The sequence below is a fragment of the Melanaphis sacchari genome, unplaced genomic scaffold (assembly GCF_002803265.2).
Source record: "Melanaphis sacchari strain LSU unplaced genomic scaffold, SCAv2.0 Contig50_pilon_pilon, whole genome shotgun sequence".
In the NCBI taxonomy this organism is placed as follows: domain Eukaryota; kingdom Metazoa; phylum Arthropoda; class Insecta; order Hemiptera; family Aphididae; genus Melanaphis; species Melanaphis sacchari.
In genome coordinates, this window is record NW_020271344.1 from 544,632 (window position 1) to 561,688 (window position 17,057).

At 26.0% G+C, this 17,057-nt stretch overlaps 5 protein-coding genes across 9 annotated transcripts; 4 read left to right on the top strand and 1 right to left on the bottom strand.

Annotated features, from left to right (window-relative positions):
• Positions 1-1,081: 1,081 nt before the first annotated feature.
• Positions 1,082-3,034, top strand: LOC112599390 (protein PF14_0175-like). The gene has a single exon (XM_025346281.1). The coding sequence runs from the start codon at positions 1,082-1,084 to the stop codon at positions 3,032-3,034; it is 1,953 nt and encodes a 650-aa protein (XP_025202066.1).
• A 664-nt stretch (positions 3,035-3,698) lies between these two features.
• Positions 3,699-8,073, top strand: LOC112599311 (tRNA pseudouridine synthase-like 1). 4 transcript variants are annotated; one of them, XM_025346156.1, is made up of 7 exons: positions 3,699-3,783; positions 4,686-4,814; positions 5,515-5,643; positions 6,022-6,192; positions 6,270-6,374; positions 6,981-7,110; positions 7,685-8,073. In XM_025346156.1, exons 2-7 carry the CDS (start codon positions 4,714-4,716, stop codon positions 8,045-8,047), a joined length of 999 nt encoding a protein of 332 aa, XP_025201941.1. In that variant the 5' UTR covers positions 3,699-3,783; positions 4,686-4,713; the 3' UTR covers positions 8,048-8,073. The 4 variants fall into 4 exon arrangements, with proteins under 4 accessions (XP_025201941.1, XP_025201938.1, XP_025201939.1 ...); XM_025346153.1 differs by lacking the exon at positions 3,699-3,783 and adding an exon at positions 3,894-4,070; XM_025346154.1 differs by lacking the exon at positions 3,699-3,783 and adding an exon at positions 3,894-4,070 and having other exon boundaries at positions 6,273-6,374.
• On the top strand, positions 8,009-8,662 carry LOC112599312 (dual specificity protein phosphatase 19). The gene has a single exon (XM_025346158.1). It carries the CDS (start codon positions 8,019-8,021, stop codon positions 8,628-8,630), a length of 612 nt encoding a protein of 203 aa, XP_025201943.1. The 5' UTR covers positions 8,009-8,018; the 3' UTR covers positions 8,631-8,662.
• Positions 8,663-9,581: 919 nt separating this feature from the next.
• On the top strand, positions 9,582-11,573 carry LOC112599317 (2-(3-amino-3-carboxypropyl)histidine synthase subunit 1). The gene is made up of 4 exons (XM_025346166.1): positions 9,582-10,271; positions 10,354-10,515; positions 10,930-11,095; positions 11,175-11,573. The coding sequence occupies exons 1-4, from the start codon at positions 9,706-9,708 to the stop codon at positions 11,532-11,534; spliced, it is 1,254 nt and encodes a 417-aa protein (XP_025201951.1). The 5' UTR covers positions 9,582-9,705; the 3' UTR covers positions 11,535-11,573.
• Positions 11,574-12,724: 1,151 nt separating this feature from the next.
• LOC112599335 lies at positions 12,725-14,558 on the bottom strand. Of its 2 annotated transcripts, none has more exons than XM_025346196.1 (3): positions 14,265-14,558; positions 14,087-14,193; positions 12,725-13,478 (listed from the first exon to the last, which is right to left on the bottom strand). In XM_025346196.1, exons 2-3 carry the CDS (start codon positions 14,182-14,184, stop codon positions 13,031-13,033), a joined length of 546 nt encoding a protein of 181 aa, XP_025201981.1. In that variant the 5' UTR covers positions 14,185-14,193; positions 14,265-14,558; the 3' UTR covers positions 12,725-13,030. The 2 variants fall into 2 exon arrangements, with proteins under 2 accessions (XP_025201981.1, XP_025201980.1); XM_025346195.1 differs by having other exon boundaries at positions 14,261-14,556.
• Positions 14,559-17,057: the final 2,499 nt, after the last annotated feature.

Genomic DNA, 17,057 nt, shown 5'->3' on the forward strand with positions numbered 1-17,057 from the left:
GAGTGATGAATGTATTGATTTTATAATGATATGTGTTTTTCGAAATGTATACACGAAAAGTAGTTGATAAAATACTTTGATTTTCAATATTAGCGGTAGTTTTTGCTAAAAATTATCTATAGTTTAAAAATTCTCATACATTTTTTTTTAATCAGAAAAACAAAAAAAATTAAGAAAAGCGAGAATTTTTACGTGTATCTAGTTACCAACAAAATTGATTATAAAGTTCCTAAAATGAATAACCGTAGATACTTGAAATTTTCAACAAATGTTTAAATTACCATTTTCTATTTACGATCAAGTTTTTAAAATATTTCTGAAATATTTATTAACATAAGAATTTTTCTATTATATCGATTAAAAATTATTCGCCGAGTAGAAATGCTTACAAATTTAATACAAAACCTCATAAATTGTTAATTTCTTAATTGAAAAATATCAAAAATCTATTGCAACAATATTTTCTGTATTTAAAGTTAAAATTTGAAAAATTTCATAAAAATCACGAAAATTAAAAAATAATTTTACTGTTGAAAATTTATAAAAACTTTAATTTTTATATCAAAGTTTTGAAAATTTAATACAAGATTCTTCATTAAGTCATAAATAGTTCATACTAGAACTATAAAATATAAAAATATGTAAAAGCAATTATTTTTTATAGAAATTTCAATCTCAAATTTAGATGAAATTACTTATTTAAACGATAAATAACAGTAGGTAATAATTTTTTTATTTTAATTTAAAAACATTTATAGAAACGTTTACGTGTATATTATATTATTATAAATTTTACCATACACAATGATATTTTTTATTTATTTTAAGATATTACATATCTATGTTATGAATCAAGTATGACATTTAATTAAACTGTTGGTACACACTACACACCTATATCCATTAACCAACTATATGTATACATAGTTATATTTCCTAAAATTCATACCTAATGATTTTGGGCATATTTTTTCAGAAATGTATTAAAACACACCAATCAAATTTTCAAAATAACACAAACCTACTAGCCAGTGTCAACTTAAGCAAAAAATTTATATATTCAAAAGTATTGTAAACCAAAATGGCTTCTGTTACAAAATCGTCTTCTTCCTATAATTTATCTATTAGTTCAGACTCGGAAAATGAAATTAGAAGTAATATAAAACATGATCCTGCTAAAATAGATTTTACTAAAACCTTTAATACAGGGCTAGCGTCAAGTTTATCACGTCAAACTACAAACAACTCAATACGATATTTTAAAAAACTTAAAAGAAAAAAACCAATATACGAATCAGATTCTAGCTTTTTATCATACAAATTAAACCCATCGAAGAATAAATATAACTTATCTGATTTAAAAAACGTATCAAATTACAAGAAAAAAAGACATGGGCTTAAGAATAAAAATATTGCATATCCTAGCTCAATTGATTTAAATAAAGAATTTGCATACGCTTTTGAATCTTCTTCTGATTCTGATTTTCCTGATATAAAATATTTAAGAACTATATCAAAAAATAAAGAGATTAATACTTCGTCTGTTAGTATGGAATCGAAACAAAATGAATCCTATTCGAATTTAACAAATAAGAAACGACCAACATTGATTAATATTTCTAACATTGCCGAAAATATAAATAACAATTTAGAATCGTCAATGTCATCAGATATAACAGATTTTGGTTTTTCTCGTATGAAAACTAATTCTGTTAACTTGCAACAGAAAGATGTTTATATTAATAATGAATTAAACTTAGATCAAATATTATCAGATTGTAGTCTATCTGATGTATTATTTGTAAGTAAAGATAATAGTGATTTGAAAAGCCAATTTTATCCCACACCAGGTACAGATAATTCAGTTATACAAATAAAAACACCATTAAACATAAGTTTAGACATTTGTGATGAGCTATTAACGCAGCATCCATCAAACAATATAAATGTTCCAGATTTAATCGAAAACGAGGCTACAGAAGTTGAACAAACTGAAACTATTGATGAGATTGACATTTTTAAACCAAAACTTAAATTAAACCATAAAGATTCCGATAGTAATAAACCAAAATCAATTTCTAAACAAAGATCAAATTCTCAATTATCTATTGAAAAAAGTGTTATCTCTGAACCAGTTTGCAATCATTGTAATCGTTCTAATAAAATTAAAAAAACCATTCATACTAAAATAAGAAATACAAAACAAAGTAAATCAAAACGTTCACAAAAGGACAAACCACTGGGAACTACATCAGATATTTTGCGAATTAAAAAATCATGCGATAAGAAAAAAACAAAGAACTGTGTGAAAACAAATGAAACTGTTGAAGATATTGGTCTAGAATATGATACAGGTAAAGATAATTATATGGTGGAATTGCCAAATGGAGCTTTAGTTCCAGTATTTTTATCAACATTAAAACCTAAACATGTAAAAAAACTTTGCGCTTGTGGAATTACTTTATCTGATATTCCTCTTTATTGGAGTCAATCTTTTCACGATATTTTACATCAAAATATTTATAAACTACGTTTTAATGGTGATATATTAGATGATGACATAGTCAACATTAAACAAAATGATTTATTCTTTAAGATTTTAATATTATGTAAAAACTATTATAATAATGAAAACATAAAAAAATCAATCAAAGATGTGAATGATTATGTGTGCTTGGAATATGGTATTTCAAATACAAGTAATCAATCAGATAAATATTCTACATATTTAGCGGTATTACCTAATTTTAAGGTGATTGGATATTTAGAAATAGAGCCCATACAAAAAGCGTATAAACTTATTAATGCAGAACAATATTCAGAAAATATAATAGAGACCGCAAAGTATGGTGTATCAAAGATATGGACTTTTATTAAATATAGACATAAAAACATCGATATTAATTTATTGGAAACATTTTGTAAAAAAAAAAATCTTCAAAAGAAAGACTTGGCTTTTTCTTTATATGGATGTCAAGGAATCCAATTTATTCAACAATACACAGGAAATAAAAATATTTTAATTTATAGTTAACTTTAAGCTTAGTTGTAGGTACTTATATATATATATGTATATAGGTATTATCAAGCAGTAATGATTTATGATTTTTTTTTTTAATTATATGTACCTACTCATTCATATTTTGTAACGTCATACCTACTATAAAAAAATGTTATTTTTCCAAATACCTACTAATTACAATAATAAGTTTAGTGCTTTAATTAAATATTATTTATTAGATTATATTAATATTGTTAAATTATTTGTTATAATTCATAAAAATTAACTGATTAACTTTTTAAAAAAAAAAAATTATAAATTTATTAAAATAGACTATTATGTTATGAGTTAAAAGTCATCTTAATTATTTTTTGTATAATTATATTACGTATAGGTATGATCTAAGATTTTTTTTAGCATTCGTGTTCAACATTTCTTTTAAAAAACTGTTTGATAACTGATCAGTACTAAAATAACTGTATTGTAGGTATATGTAATAGAAAATTAAATAATATTTCATTGTAGTTGTCAATATTTACTCGTTTCACGGTTTAAGAATCGGTAATCGAAAAATATCTGTTATATACGTCAATTACATTACCTACAGGCTACAGTAGTAGGTATAGACGTATTACGCGTAGTATTAAATGACTAACTTACAAAATGAAAGAACTGCCACAAGGCACAAGATAGAATATCTAATAAAATAGGTAATATCAATATGCATTACCGATTTACTTCGGCAGTGCGGATCCGGGATCACACAGCGACACAGCCGTAAGGTAATTTACAGGAGTAGAGACTCTTGTTCTCATATTTTTATCAGTTTATTTTTATTATCAATCGTATCATAGTCGGTACCATAGAGAACTCACTCTATGGTCGGTATTTCGGTAAAAGATAAGATGTTCATATTTAAAAAGCATTGTTATTAGTAATAAGTAATAACTTATTAAATTGTTTTACAAGTTGACGTTAGTCATTTTCTTTCAACTTACTTTTAAGATACAAAAAATATGACTTTAAACCGATATTTATTGTATTTTTCATATATTGGAACTAGATTTCGGTAAGCAATTTGAAGGTACTTACTCTATGTTAACTATATTTTTTATATATTAAAAATGTAATTATTCAATGGTTTACAAAAATGTAATGCATAAATCATGAGTTATTCAATTATGTTACGGAACAATTTATTCACCATTGATATTTTAAATATTTTCTTATACAACGTGTTCTTGAAGTTTAGTTTAGTTTTTAAAAATTGTGCTGATTACATCTTGCCATTCAGCGAGAAAAACATTTAATTTGTACAATTTGAAAAATTAACAAACTATTTATATTTTAAATTTATTTATGTGTATTATCAATTATATTATTGTTATTTCTCTAGAGAAAATTAATATTATGTTTGAAATAAATTAAAATGTACCTAATCTAGTTTACCAATGCTATACTAAAATCTCACTTAAAAAATGTGATTTGTTGTAGAATATTTTCTTTTATCTCTGACTACTTTGCTAATAATTTTAGCACATGCAGTGTATTGGTAAATAACTTGTATTATTTATCTTATTATTTTTTGACTTTTAAGTATGTTAGTTGTATTATAATTTATAATTATTGAAGTCTTAAACATTTGTATACATAATATTATATTAGATTGTGTTTAAATTTTTAGCGGAGTACAGCGACAATTGACTTATGATATGCTACATAATGATGATCCATCTTCAGTACAAGGATTATTAGAATATGCTTTAAAACAATTAAAACCTTTAAATACTCCAAAATTACATTTATCAAGCCGGTTAGTAACTATTTAAAATAAAATTAATCAATCTGTAAAATTTGTAAACATTAAAGTACCCTCCAAGATGTATCTATAATATTACAGAATATAATTTTTATTTTGAAAACAAAATTATAATTATTTACATATTATATATTATACTTTATTCGGAATAATAAAGTAGCCAAGTGGTAACTAGTTTTCATTGGTGGTGAACAGGTCAAGTTGAAATGATTCAAATTCCCACTTGAAATGGTTTGAAGGGATAGTACATAGAACGTTACCATGCCTATGTGCAGTAGTATTAATATGTTGTTCACTAATACCATTTTAATGACATTATATGATTTTAAATAATAATATAATTATACAATATGCGAATATTTGATCAATGGCATAACAATTACAACAATTACTTAGATATTTAGATTAAATAATAGATATTTAGTTACGAGAATAGTTATTTTTTTCAAATCATCATGGCTTATCTTCAACAATAATTAATAATTTAATTCAAGACTGATTTTGTTTTTAATTTTTCAAATTTTGGATTTCACATAATGTTTAAATAGTATTTTTACTAAATTAAAATGTATATTACATAATATGCTCTAAGATTTTGTTATTTATTGTATTTTATTTTAAATATTCAACTCCAATATTTTTGAAATTATATTATTAAAAATGTATATTAATAAATTATTTATTTTACTTATAGGACAGACCAAGGAGTTCATTCATTTAAGTCATCTGCTCATCTAGATTTAGAACTACCATATACCTGTCATCCAAATAAACTTGTATTCCAGGTGAATAACTTCTTAAACTCCTGTGAAGTTCCTATTAAGTATGTTTAAAATGTATAGTTATAAATTATATTATTTTCTATATTATTTATAATCATCAAATTTTAATTATTATAATTATAACTTATAAAGTGTTTAAAATATTAACTATTTAATAATAAATATCTAAAATACTTAGATAGATTTTTAATATATTTTCATTCAACTAATAATGATTGTACATTTAATTATCTATCATTATTGTAGTAGGCACTTTAAAAGTTATTTTATTCATGTATATACATTAAATCAGTTAGTTTTATCTAAATACATTTATTATTAAAATATATATATATATTTTTTTTGAAATATTTTGTATCATAATTATTAAAATTGTTTATTGATTCAATGTAATAATAATATGTTTCATAATTTATAAGGCTTATTGGTGCTCAAATAGTTCCCAATGATTTCAATGCAAGAGCATGTGCAAAGTGGAGAAAATATTTATATCGATTAGCAGTAATCAAATCAGAATTTAAAGATCTATATGCTGAAAGATTTGTGTTCCCTATTCCAATTACGGAAGTGAAACGTTGTTATTTTATTCAGTGAGTTATCTTATTTTTAAACAATTCCTTTTTAATCGAAACTAATATCTATGTTTATTTTTTTTAACTGGTTCCAGTAGTAGTCATAATTTTGATGTAGAATTAGTGAAGAATGTACTACCACTATTTATTGGAACTAAAGATTTCAAAACATTTATGGGAAAATCTGGAATCAATACAGAGTAATTTTTTCTAAATATTTCTTTTAAATTATATACTTTATACACGTTAAGAAAGATCTTTAGAAATCGACCCGTGTGTAAGGGTGTGTCTTTAATATACACTATATAGCAGACGTACAGATGGTTTATTTGATTAGGCAATAAATAAGTGTTTGACTACCACCAAAGTTCCTTCTTGGCATGAATAAAAACAGAATATTAAATATTTGAAATCTGGTTTAAATTTAACTAAATCATAAAGTATAAAATGCCCTTTACTTTAAAAACTTGATTGAGTTGATTATTTGATATTTATAATTTTTGTAGCCCAGACAACATTATAATAAATGCAAGGATTAAGATATTTAGTGAGATAAGTTTGTAATTCATTGATATTTATATTTTACCACTTTTATCGATAAAATCTTAATAAGTCTATTGATTTGTCAATATTTATACAATATTGTGAAAATAATAAATTTTACAATAAATTGCATATAATATTTTATGTATTATTAACTTAAAAATTCATATTTTTAATTTTGAACAATGTGATAAATGTAGTTTGTGTATGTTATATATGTATATTAAAACCGCTATACCTTTAATACTTAAATTTTTTTCTAGAATAAGTACAATACGTACATGGAATAATATTGAAATAGTTCCAGGCCGTTCATTTTATCCAACAGACATTGATAAATATTATAACTATTGGGATATTCATATTGATGCAAAATCATTTCTTTACAAACAAGTAAGAATTTATGATCAACATGCACTTAATTATTATTTTTTAACTGTTAATTTCATTAGTATTTTTTAAGTATTAATTTAATAGCAGTAGTATTGATTTTATTTATAGAATTAATTTATAATAAACAGTTTACATTTATTATTTAATTATTGAATATTCAAAAGTTCTATAATTTTTTTCATGTACATGAAGTCTTAGTATAATATAGCTATTTCTCCTAATAGCTATATTAACCTTAAGATTAAGACATCTTTTTATACATTTAAAAAAAAAGTTTATGTACCATTTATTTTTTTTCGTTTATCTATGACTGAATTATGACTTTTGATACCTGCTGCTGCATCATATTTAACTCATAATATTAAAATATAACTATTAAGTGTTAACACACTTGTAAACACCAACCATGTTCTAAACTTCTGTTTTTATATACATGAAGACTTTTACACATTTTAAATATTTTTAAATTATTGTATCCTTAAAGTTATAATGATTTAAGGTATTTCATAAGTAAAAAATATACGATTATACATTTTATCATACTTCAACTAAATTATTGTTTTTTTGTTTTTAGATTAGACGTACGGTTGGTGTGCTAATTAAAGTTGCACAGCAAATAATTACGTATGATGATGTTAAATACATGTTTGATAATCCGTCAATTAATAGTTGGAATACAAAAGTTTCAACAGCACCTAGCCATGGCTTATATTTGTACGACATTGGATATGATGAAAAAGACTTAGCTTTACCATTAGAATATAATAAAGTGGAACAACCAGTTCATAATGAAAGTCCTGTGGAAATGACTTTAGATTTAAAAAAAGAAATAGTGAAACAACGTATAGAAAATCGAAGAATTGCACTTGAAGCTCGTACTGCCAAGTCAATTGAAAAGATTAAAAATCATGAGTTTCTTAGATCAATTAAAAAGTAAAAAAAAAAGTTTAAAAAGCGTTGAAACAAAAGTAATTACAGAAAGTGGTCTTATTTTTAAAGAAATAAAATTAGCAGATGGTTTTAAAAAACAATGTTTGTTAAACGAACAATCTTATGGTTTTATTGTTGATTCAAATCCAGATCTTAATGCTGGCCATGTGTTTGAGTTTTTATATTTTGGCTCACAAGATATTGCTTGTGATCCAAATATTTTAAATGCATTACAAATAACTGATGTATTAAGTATTGGTGTTACAGTACCCGAGTACAATAATTATATGTACAAATTTATTGAAGCCTATGATTTACCATCATTCAATATGAATAGTATTTTTAATGAATGTTTTTTATACATTGAAACTATTCGTCTACAGAATCGTCGTGTATTTATTCATTGTAATGCTGGTATATCTCGCTCACCAACAATTGTTATAGCATATGTTATGAAGCATTTAAAAATTGGTTTTGAACATGCTTTCAAACTCGTTAAAGAAACAAGATTAACTATTAATCCTAATGCTGGTTTTCTTTCTCAATTAAAAGATTATGATAATTATTTAAAAAATAATTTGTATCTGTAAATTTAAAATATATTTTTGTTTATAATTTAATATTAGCGTGAATTTATTAACCATTCCCATAATTGAGCTATAATACGTATTATTGTGTGATTCTCTCCAGTATAACCCTTTGCTATCACACTACTCACAAAAATGTTGACCCTAATTTTTATGGGTACATTTCATGAATCATGAAATACTATCATTAGTAAGTAGTAGCTATAATTAAATTTTTAATTGATAGTACTGAATATCTCAACTATATGATCTTAGATTAAAATATAATTTTTAGTTTCTAGATTGTGCCTACTAAAAAATGGATCTTCTGAAAGCTTAAAACATTAAATGCTACCTGTGATTATATGCACACTACAGCTTTATTATAATAAGTTTTATTTTTTAGTCTTTGACTTCCTTACTAACTACCATGATAGGTATATTCTGTTTTTCTGTTTAAACTTTAAACTATTATTTTTATGCTGTTCCTGTGAGTCTTATGCAAATTTTAATATGCACACGCCACACATTCATAGTTCATACCATTTTAAATTAATACATATTTGAAATTTTTTATCTATATAAAGTAGAAAAGAATAGTCGTAAAATTATCAAGTTTATGCATGATAAAATTAGTAGGTATATTAACAATGAAATATCCGAGTTCACAGAAGATTTTGTAAAAGTATCCATTCTAGTTTTTTTATGGTCTTACCACAAAATGAAACAAAATTTAATAATTAATCTATTCAGTGATCTTGTATGAGAATTATTCCGTGCTTTAATGCTTAGATATTTAAAATTGTTATTCTGTAATTTTTGTTATGTTTGATAAAAAATAATAAACTTGAAAATCTTAACATTACTGATTATATTGTGATAATAAATTAATAATATATTTATTATCTTGTCACCTTGTGGGCTGTGTACTTAGGCCAATAATTCAAAATTTCAATTTTTCAAAGAATTTATTAAATAATATTTAATGCTCAACATTTGAAACAATTGGTGATTATTATTATTTGTAAATAATCGAATGAATATGAATATAGTTGGTTTATTTTTATGAGGTATCGGTGTATTAATTGAAACATTGATCATGTCTGATGCCGTAGTCGTAAAGGCTAAAACCGAACGGAAGGTGTTCAGACCGTCGGCCAAAGTGCTGAACAAAATACCCGATGAGATTACCAACGACCCGGAACTAATCGCCGCTATAAAATCGTTACCATCCAACTATAACTTTGAACTGCCGAAAACCATATGGCGACTACGTCAAATGCAAGCCAAGCGCGTTGCGTTGCAAATGCCCGAAGGCCTGACCATGTTTGCTGTACAGTTGTGCGACATTATCGAAAAATTCACCTGTGCAGACACGGTAATTATGGGAGATGTTACCTACGGTGCATGTTGTGTTGATGATTTCACGGCCAAAGCGCTTGGTGTCGACCTGTTGGTGCATTATGGCCACAGTTGTCTCATTCCTGTTGACCAAACTGAAGGGGTCAAAGTGTTATATGTTTTTGTCGACATCAAAATCGACGCTATCCACCTTATCGAAACTGTGAAATTGAACTTTACTAAACAACAGAGATTATTATTTGTAAGCACAGTTCAGTTTGTCACCACTTTGCAAGGGTTGATTAATAAATTAAAAACAGACGGGTTAGTAGTTGAACATTATGATTATTGTTCTAAATTACACCTTGATTAAAGATTTTTCTGTTTTCATAATTTTTCTATTTAGTTTTTGCGTAAAAGTTCCTCAAGAAAAACCACTGTCACCCGGAGAAATTTTGGGATGTACCTCACCAAAGGTTTCAGACGCTGATTGCTTGATTTATTTAGGTGATGGTCGTTTCCATTTAGAATCCATTATGATAGCTAATCCTGAACTTGCAGCATACAGGTAAACAAGTACGGATAGATTTCTTTAATTTTCTTTCATAGTAACATATTTATTAACATATCAAATTAAATCAACAATTATTTGTTAGGTAATTAGGTAGCTTCCAAATTTACTAGTTTATACTATTTACTGTCCACCAATTATTATTAATTTAAATAAAAATATCAATTTTTAATAAATTAAGTTCTTACTTATTTTATTAAATACTATAAGACTAATATTAAAATTCTAATAAATAAAAATAATGTTACACTAACAATTAAGCTTTGAAACTAAAATAAAGATTAATTTAAAAAATAAATATTAATAATTTAAATTTTACTTTCCATTTTGTTCTTATTATTATCAATTAATGAGACACATTTTATTCAATAGCCAGTATAATAGTATTTGTGACATATGCATTCATTTTAGGTATGACCCTTATGAAAGAAAATTGACTAGAGAATACTATGATCATGATGTCATGAAAGATACGAGGCTGAAAGCAATTGAACGAGCTAAAGATGCAAAAACTTTTGGTTTGATTTTAGGCACTCTAGGCAGACAAGGAAGTACTAAAGTTTTGGATTATTTTCATGTATGTTTATTGCTTAAATGTGCTTATTTGTAATTATATGTAATAATATTCAATTTGTATTATACTGTGTCATTTCTAGGAACAAATGAGATCACATTTGAAGAACTCTGTGACTATTCTCCTATCAGAAATATTTCCACAGAAATTATCTTTATTTGGGGATACAGTTGATGCTTGGATACAGATTGCATGTCCGCGGTTGTCTATTGATTGGGGCACTGCATTTGAAAAACCATTTTTGTCGCCTTACGAGGGTGCTGTAGTTATGAATCAAATTCAATTCAATTCTAAAGAAAGTTATCCAATGGATTATTATAGTAATAATAGTTTAGGTGGCTGGACACCAAATTATCGACCAGTCAATGGTTGTTGTGGGAAAGGATGTGCAAATGGTCCAAAGAGTGATGCACAAAAAATAGGCTGTTCTAATAATCAATGATTAATTTTTTTTTTTTAATAAACATTCATTGCATCTGTTTCTACCTGTTTATATAAATAATTGTACTTTAGTATAATTTAATAAATCTCTAACAGTATTGTATGATATCAAATATATGGAATGCTTGGCGTTATGCTATAACTGCATTAATTATCAGGCACATTTTTACAAAAGAATTTTTTAAATAACTATTAAAGATAACTTGTAATATTGAGCAATCAATTTTTTTTTTTTACTTAAAAAGTTATAAAATTAAACAATAAGTCTTATTTATTTTAAATTTATTCAATTGTAATTGGTAATAATAGTCATATGCAAAATCACATACATTTGACATAACAAGAGATTGCTTACACTCTTTAATTTGACAAATAATTACCCTTTCCAAAAAAAAAAAATTATTCAATAAAATACTTTAGTAGATAAATAAAACATATAATTATAAGTACGTTTATAAATTTTAAAACAGAAAATATAGGTAATATTACTAAAATTAAATTGGTTTGGTTGTTTGAATTAAAATAAAACAATGTTTAATTAAAATTACACATGAATATAATTAAACAACAATTAAACAAGATATATTTATAAATTCTAAAAAGTTGAAAGCTTACTATTTTGTATGCTTAAAAATGAATAGATATTACATGTTCTACAAAAAATATAATAAATTTAAAATATAAGATAACATTATTTTGTTAATAAGTAATAAAAATTATTACACACAAATTATGATCAATTATTACATTTTAATATTAAAATATAATCTTTCTACCCATGTCATGATATTTTGCATATATTTAAAATCTAATAACTGTTCATAATTTAGATAATAACTAATATTTAATGATTTCTGCAAAATACATTTCACATAATTCTATTAAAATTAATACAAAACCTTGCCTAACTAATACAATTTCAATTTATATATGGCTAAGGATAAGTAATTTTCGGAAAATGTTAGATTCATTTATTAAAAATATTAAATGTGCAGTTTGTTTTACATTTTAGTTGTAAAATAATTAATGAAAAATACATGTGAATAAACTATAGAATTCGTATAATTTTAAATAGTTAACTATATGCACTTAAGAAAAAATTTAAATTAATTTAAGTGATGAGTAGATATATATATATATTTATTTTTTATTCTTACAACCAAACTATTTTAGTAAAAAAATTATTGAAAATACACACTTGACTATCGGTATATTACATAATGAATAGTAATGAAGTATTAGTAATTTACTTCCTTATACACATCATATGATTATTCAATAAGTGGCTATATAATTATACTGTTTCATGAGTTGGTCTTTTAAAACGATCATTGACAACAATTCATATTTTAACATTTAAAACAGTATTCTCAATTGCTATACATAATATAACAATCGAATATGATTGATTACAACAAATTATTATTATATCCTTTTAAGTTTGTAAAAGCTTTACCTAAAACATAAACAGAATAACAATAAATGATCTATATGTGTTTAATTGTACATCAGTTCAGCCATGTCAGACATTTTTTTAGGAATGTGAACTAGATCTTCAAAATAACTGGCCAACTCGTCAATTGTTACATCGTCCGTACATGGTATGACATTGGTACACTCATTACTATTATTGTTATTGTTCAATGATAATTCTGATAGAAATTCATCATCAGTCGACCATTTTCGATTTAATTGTTTACGATTAAACCTTCGATTGACAGGTACAGGAGATGCTGCTGCATATTGTTGCTTACACCTCTCTACTCTGTTTAACTTAGGAGGCCTTAGAATGCAATCTTTTGTTGGCAATTCAGTACTTTGTTTTTGAGGATATGCACAGGTTAGTGATTTTGTATTCATGCAACGGCATATTACACAACCAGTTGGATAGGGTTCTTTATTGTCATTATCTTTTTCAACAATGTTTCCGGGATACTTATGAGGCCTAAAAAATATAATAACCATTTCTTAGTATAAAATATAATTTGATCTATGTTCAGGAGTTTCATTTAAACAGGCTAGTATAAACTTAAAATAAGATTTTATAATTGAATGTAAAATTCATAAAAACAATAACACTTAGTTGCCTAATAAAATACTTTTAATTTTCCTACGATAAAATAAATATATATTGTATGTACAATGTACACATAAACTAATTAATACTTTGGTATTGACTAAAATTCTAACCTTTGACAAAAACTGAAAATAGATATTTCTATTTATGTAACTAATCTATTTTCTACTTTCACAAATAAACTGTTCTGCAAAACAGTTGTGATGATAGGGCTGGAGGGGGGATTATAAAATAATAAAAACACCGAGAATAAACACATTATTTTCAAGGAATCAAAATAAACACGGTAATCTAAAAAAAAGATGTCAATATTTTTGAATCGTGAAACGAAATTTATTAATAGAGCAATAATTAATAATCTAAATCACGTCTTCCCGTATCCAACCCTCCAAAAGTTCTTATCATTAATGTACGTACTTAAACAAAAACAGAGACATTTCTTGAAAATCAACTGTACTACAAACAATAATTTATACCTGGTGGGATCGATTTCCAAATTATCGAGGCTGAAAGACAACAGATGAGTTTCGGAATCGGTCATCCCTTTTGTATTCTCTAGTAGAGTAGCAGCCATCTTCTCATTCTAGCGAAACAAAATATTCGCACACGTTAAATAAATATACCGACTACCGGAATTGCCATCGTCTTACCTACGCCTGGTTAAAACCGCTAAATGCGTAATCGTTTTTCTTAGGCCCAACAACACTCTGAATTCGTTCGTTTTGCTTAACAACGCGTCGTTGGATTGTTCAAATATACTTTAGCGTTCACGACACAATATCGAATCCCACAGATTTGATTCAGTGTAAGTTTGATTAAAAATTCTTCCGTATTTGTAAACAGTAAATATTAATCACAACTGTTATTTCTACGTTGTTTTTATGCGCACTAGCCACTATTACTAATCTTTTTATTCGTCATTAAATTATAATCAAAACAAACAGCACAGTCATACCACGAAACAAAATTAAAGCAACACTTAAATGTCCAATCAGCTGATTGGTGTGTTAAGTTTTCGGTTGGCCTACTTCATAAGAATATTCTTTATCTCGATGTCTCATAGATAATAGAAGATAAAAAAAAAATTATTATCAACTACGGCTCAATATAATCTAATAAATTACCCTGAAGGCCTGAAACACGATCATGACTCATGATTCATGATTTCATAAACTCTGGTAGAGACTAGAGAATGTTCTCGAATTTTCATAAAGACGATACGAAAGCACTGATCTAGTGAACTAAATATTAAATACAGATTGTAGATGAGTGATAAACTGTCTCTACATGATATCATATAGAGTTTTCAGTGGTTACAGTAGGCTGACAAGTGACAATATTGTATTAACGAGTTTGTTTAAAAATTAAATTTCTGCTGATAATCGAAACGTCTAAAAATACGAATCTTTACCTTATGTTCCAAAGTCAATTTGTTTTACATTTATCTATTACATAATTCTTTTGTATTTTCTCGCTATAGCTTGGCTAGTTAAATGATCTTGGAACTCAGCAATCAATAATTTGGAAACTATATTATATTGAAAAAATATAATCTCACGGACTATGATTTATTTTCAATATAATATATATTATGGACCCCCATTTTTATAAATGTTAACGGTTACCTGGTACCAAAATGAACTAAACGCGTTAGGTATGTAGCCATATAGGTATATATATTAATTTTCATTTTATGTTTTTTCTAAACATTATCGTATTATTATAACTATGTATTCATTGTTCATATTTATATATGTTTAATTATCCAAAATCTTATTTTTTTAGAGTAACCCGGCAGCAACGGGTAATTCAGCTAATAGTTTTTAATTTTATGTGTAATTTGAACCTTGTGTGCTTAAAAGTCTTTATATTTGGGTACTACAATTAAAAATGTAGTGAACATAATATTAATAGCGATGACGATAAATTTCATTCTTGTAAGTCAGCTTGCTGTTGAAACTCAAAGTAACTCTACTCTTCCAATTATGACGTAGGTATCTACTTATGTATGAGTAGAATAGACTGGTAGGTATGCTTGGAAAATAAACAATTTAAGTCTAGTCCATATCGGACAAAAACAGTTAAATGTTGGTTGTTTTTTTTTTTATGAAAAAATAAAAAAATTATTGAATATACACTAACACAGTAACACATATTGTTTGTGACTTTTATTGATGGCAGTTATTATTAGTTGATACGAATATGTTAGAACAGTGGTTGTGTGACAATTATTTCAGCTAAAAACATCTTTTGAAGTATTTGAGTAAAAGTATTCAAATACTTTTAACATGAAGTATTTTGGATGGTATTTTAAGTATGTTCTTTTTTTTTTTGTAATGAATATTTTTGGGTTTTTTTCAAACATTTTATGTTTATACCAAAAATATTATTGCCCACTCCAATAATAGTTTTATTTAGTGTGGTTGAAAGAGGAGTGATTACATAGGCGCAACTAAATCTCCAAAATGTGGGGTGCTAAAACTGTTAATCCCTCACAGAGTCATGGTATTTCACTAAAACAATAATAGATAGATATAAAAAAATAAGGAGTGCTAAAGACCCATTTGCACCTCCTTCCCCTAGTTGCGCCACTGAGCGATTACAATAAAAAAATAACTATAACACGACAGACGATAACTTTACTGAAATACATGGGTATTTTTTACAACACTAGGCGGCAGCCCTCTCCCCTCTGCCCTTCAAAAAGCAACGCTCATACCCTATTTAAGTGATTATGTAGTACCCGATTACCAGCTATATCAATGATCTTATAGTATGCATTTTATGACAGTGGTAAACTATCCTACACTGTTATTTATTGTTAATTGCAGAATTGCGGAAGTACATAGAAAAGATCAAATGTTTTCTATGTTATTGATAAGTCAATCATATAAGTGACCAGACCAACCTAGGTGATTACTATTCCAATCATTTCATATTGGATATTCTGTTCGATAATCGACAAGAAGTTTTATTTATTACAATTTACAAACATACCTTTAAATTAAATTAATTTTATTGTATATTTTCAGTGATTTTCAAGAATTTTATAATATTTGTAATAATATAATATTATTTATTCTAGCTTAACAATCTCAAACATATATTTAACCAGTTTTAATTAACAATCTTATAACATGAAAAACGATAAACTCGAAATCCTGAAGTACACTGCAGTGATTAAGAGTGGAGCTCCAACGAAGAATACGTAAGTACTTGGCATTGATTTTGTTTTACGCTTGATTAGAATCATTAATCCCAAGATATAGATTAATAAGAACATGTCGGTAGCCCAAGCAAGTCCATAGATGAAGATGGAGTAGCGAATGAGGCTATTGATCGTGAAATATTTGTCTGGGCATCTTAACCAAAACGTGATAGAGGAGGTTCCAAGCACGTGGTAGATTGAGTGTGCAACGACCCGGAATGTGTACATCAAGCGTGTAA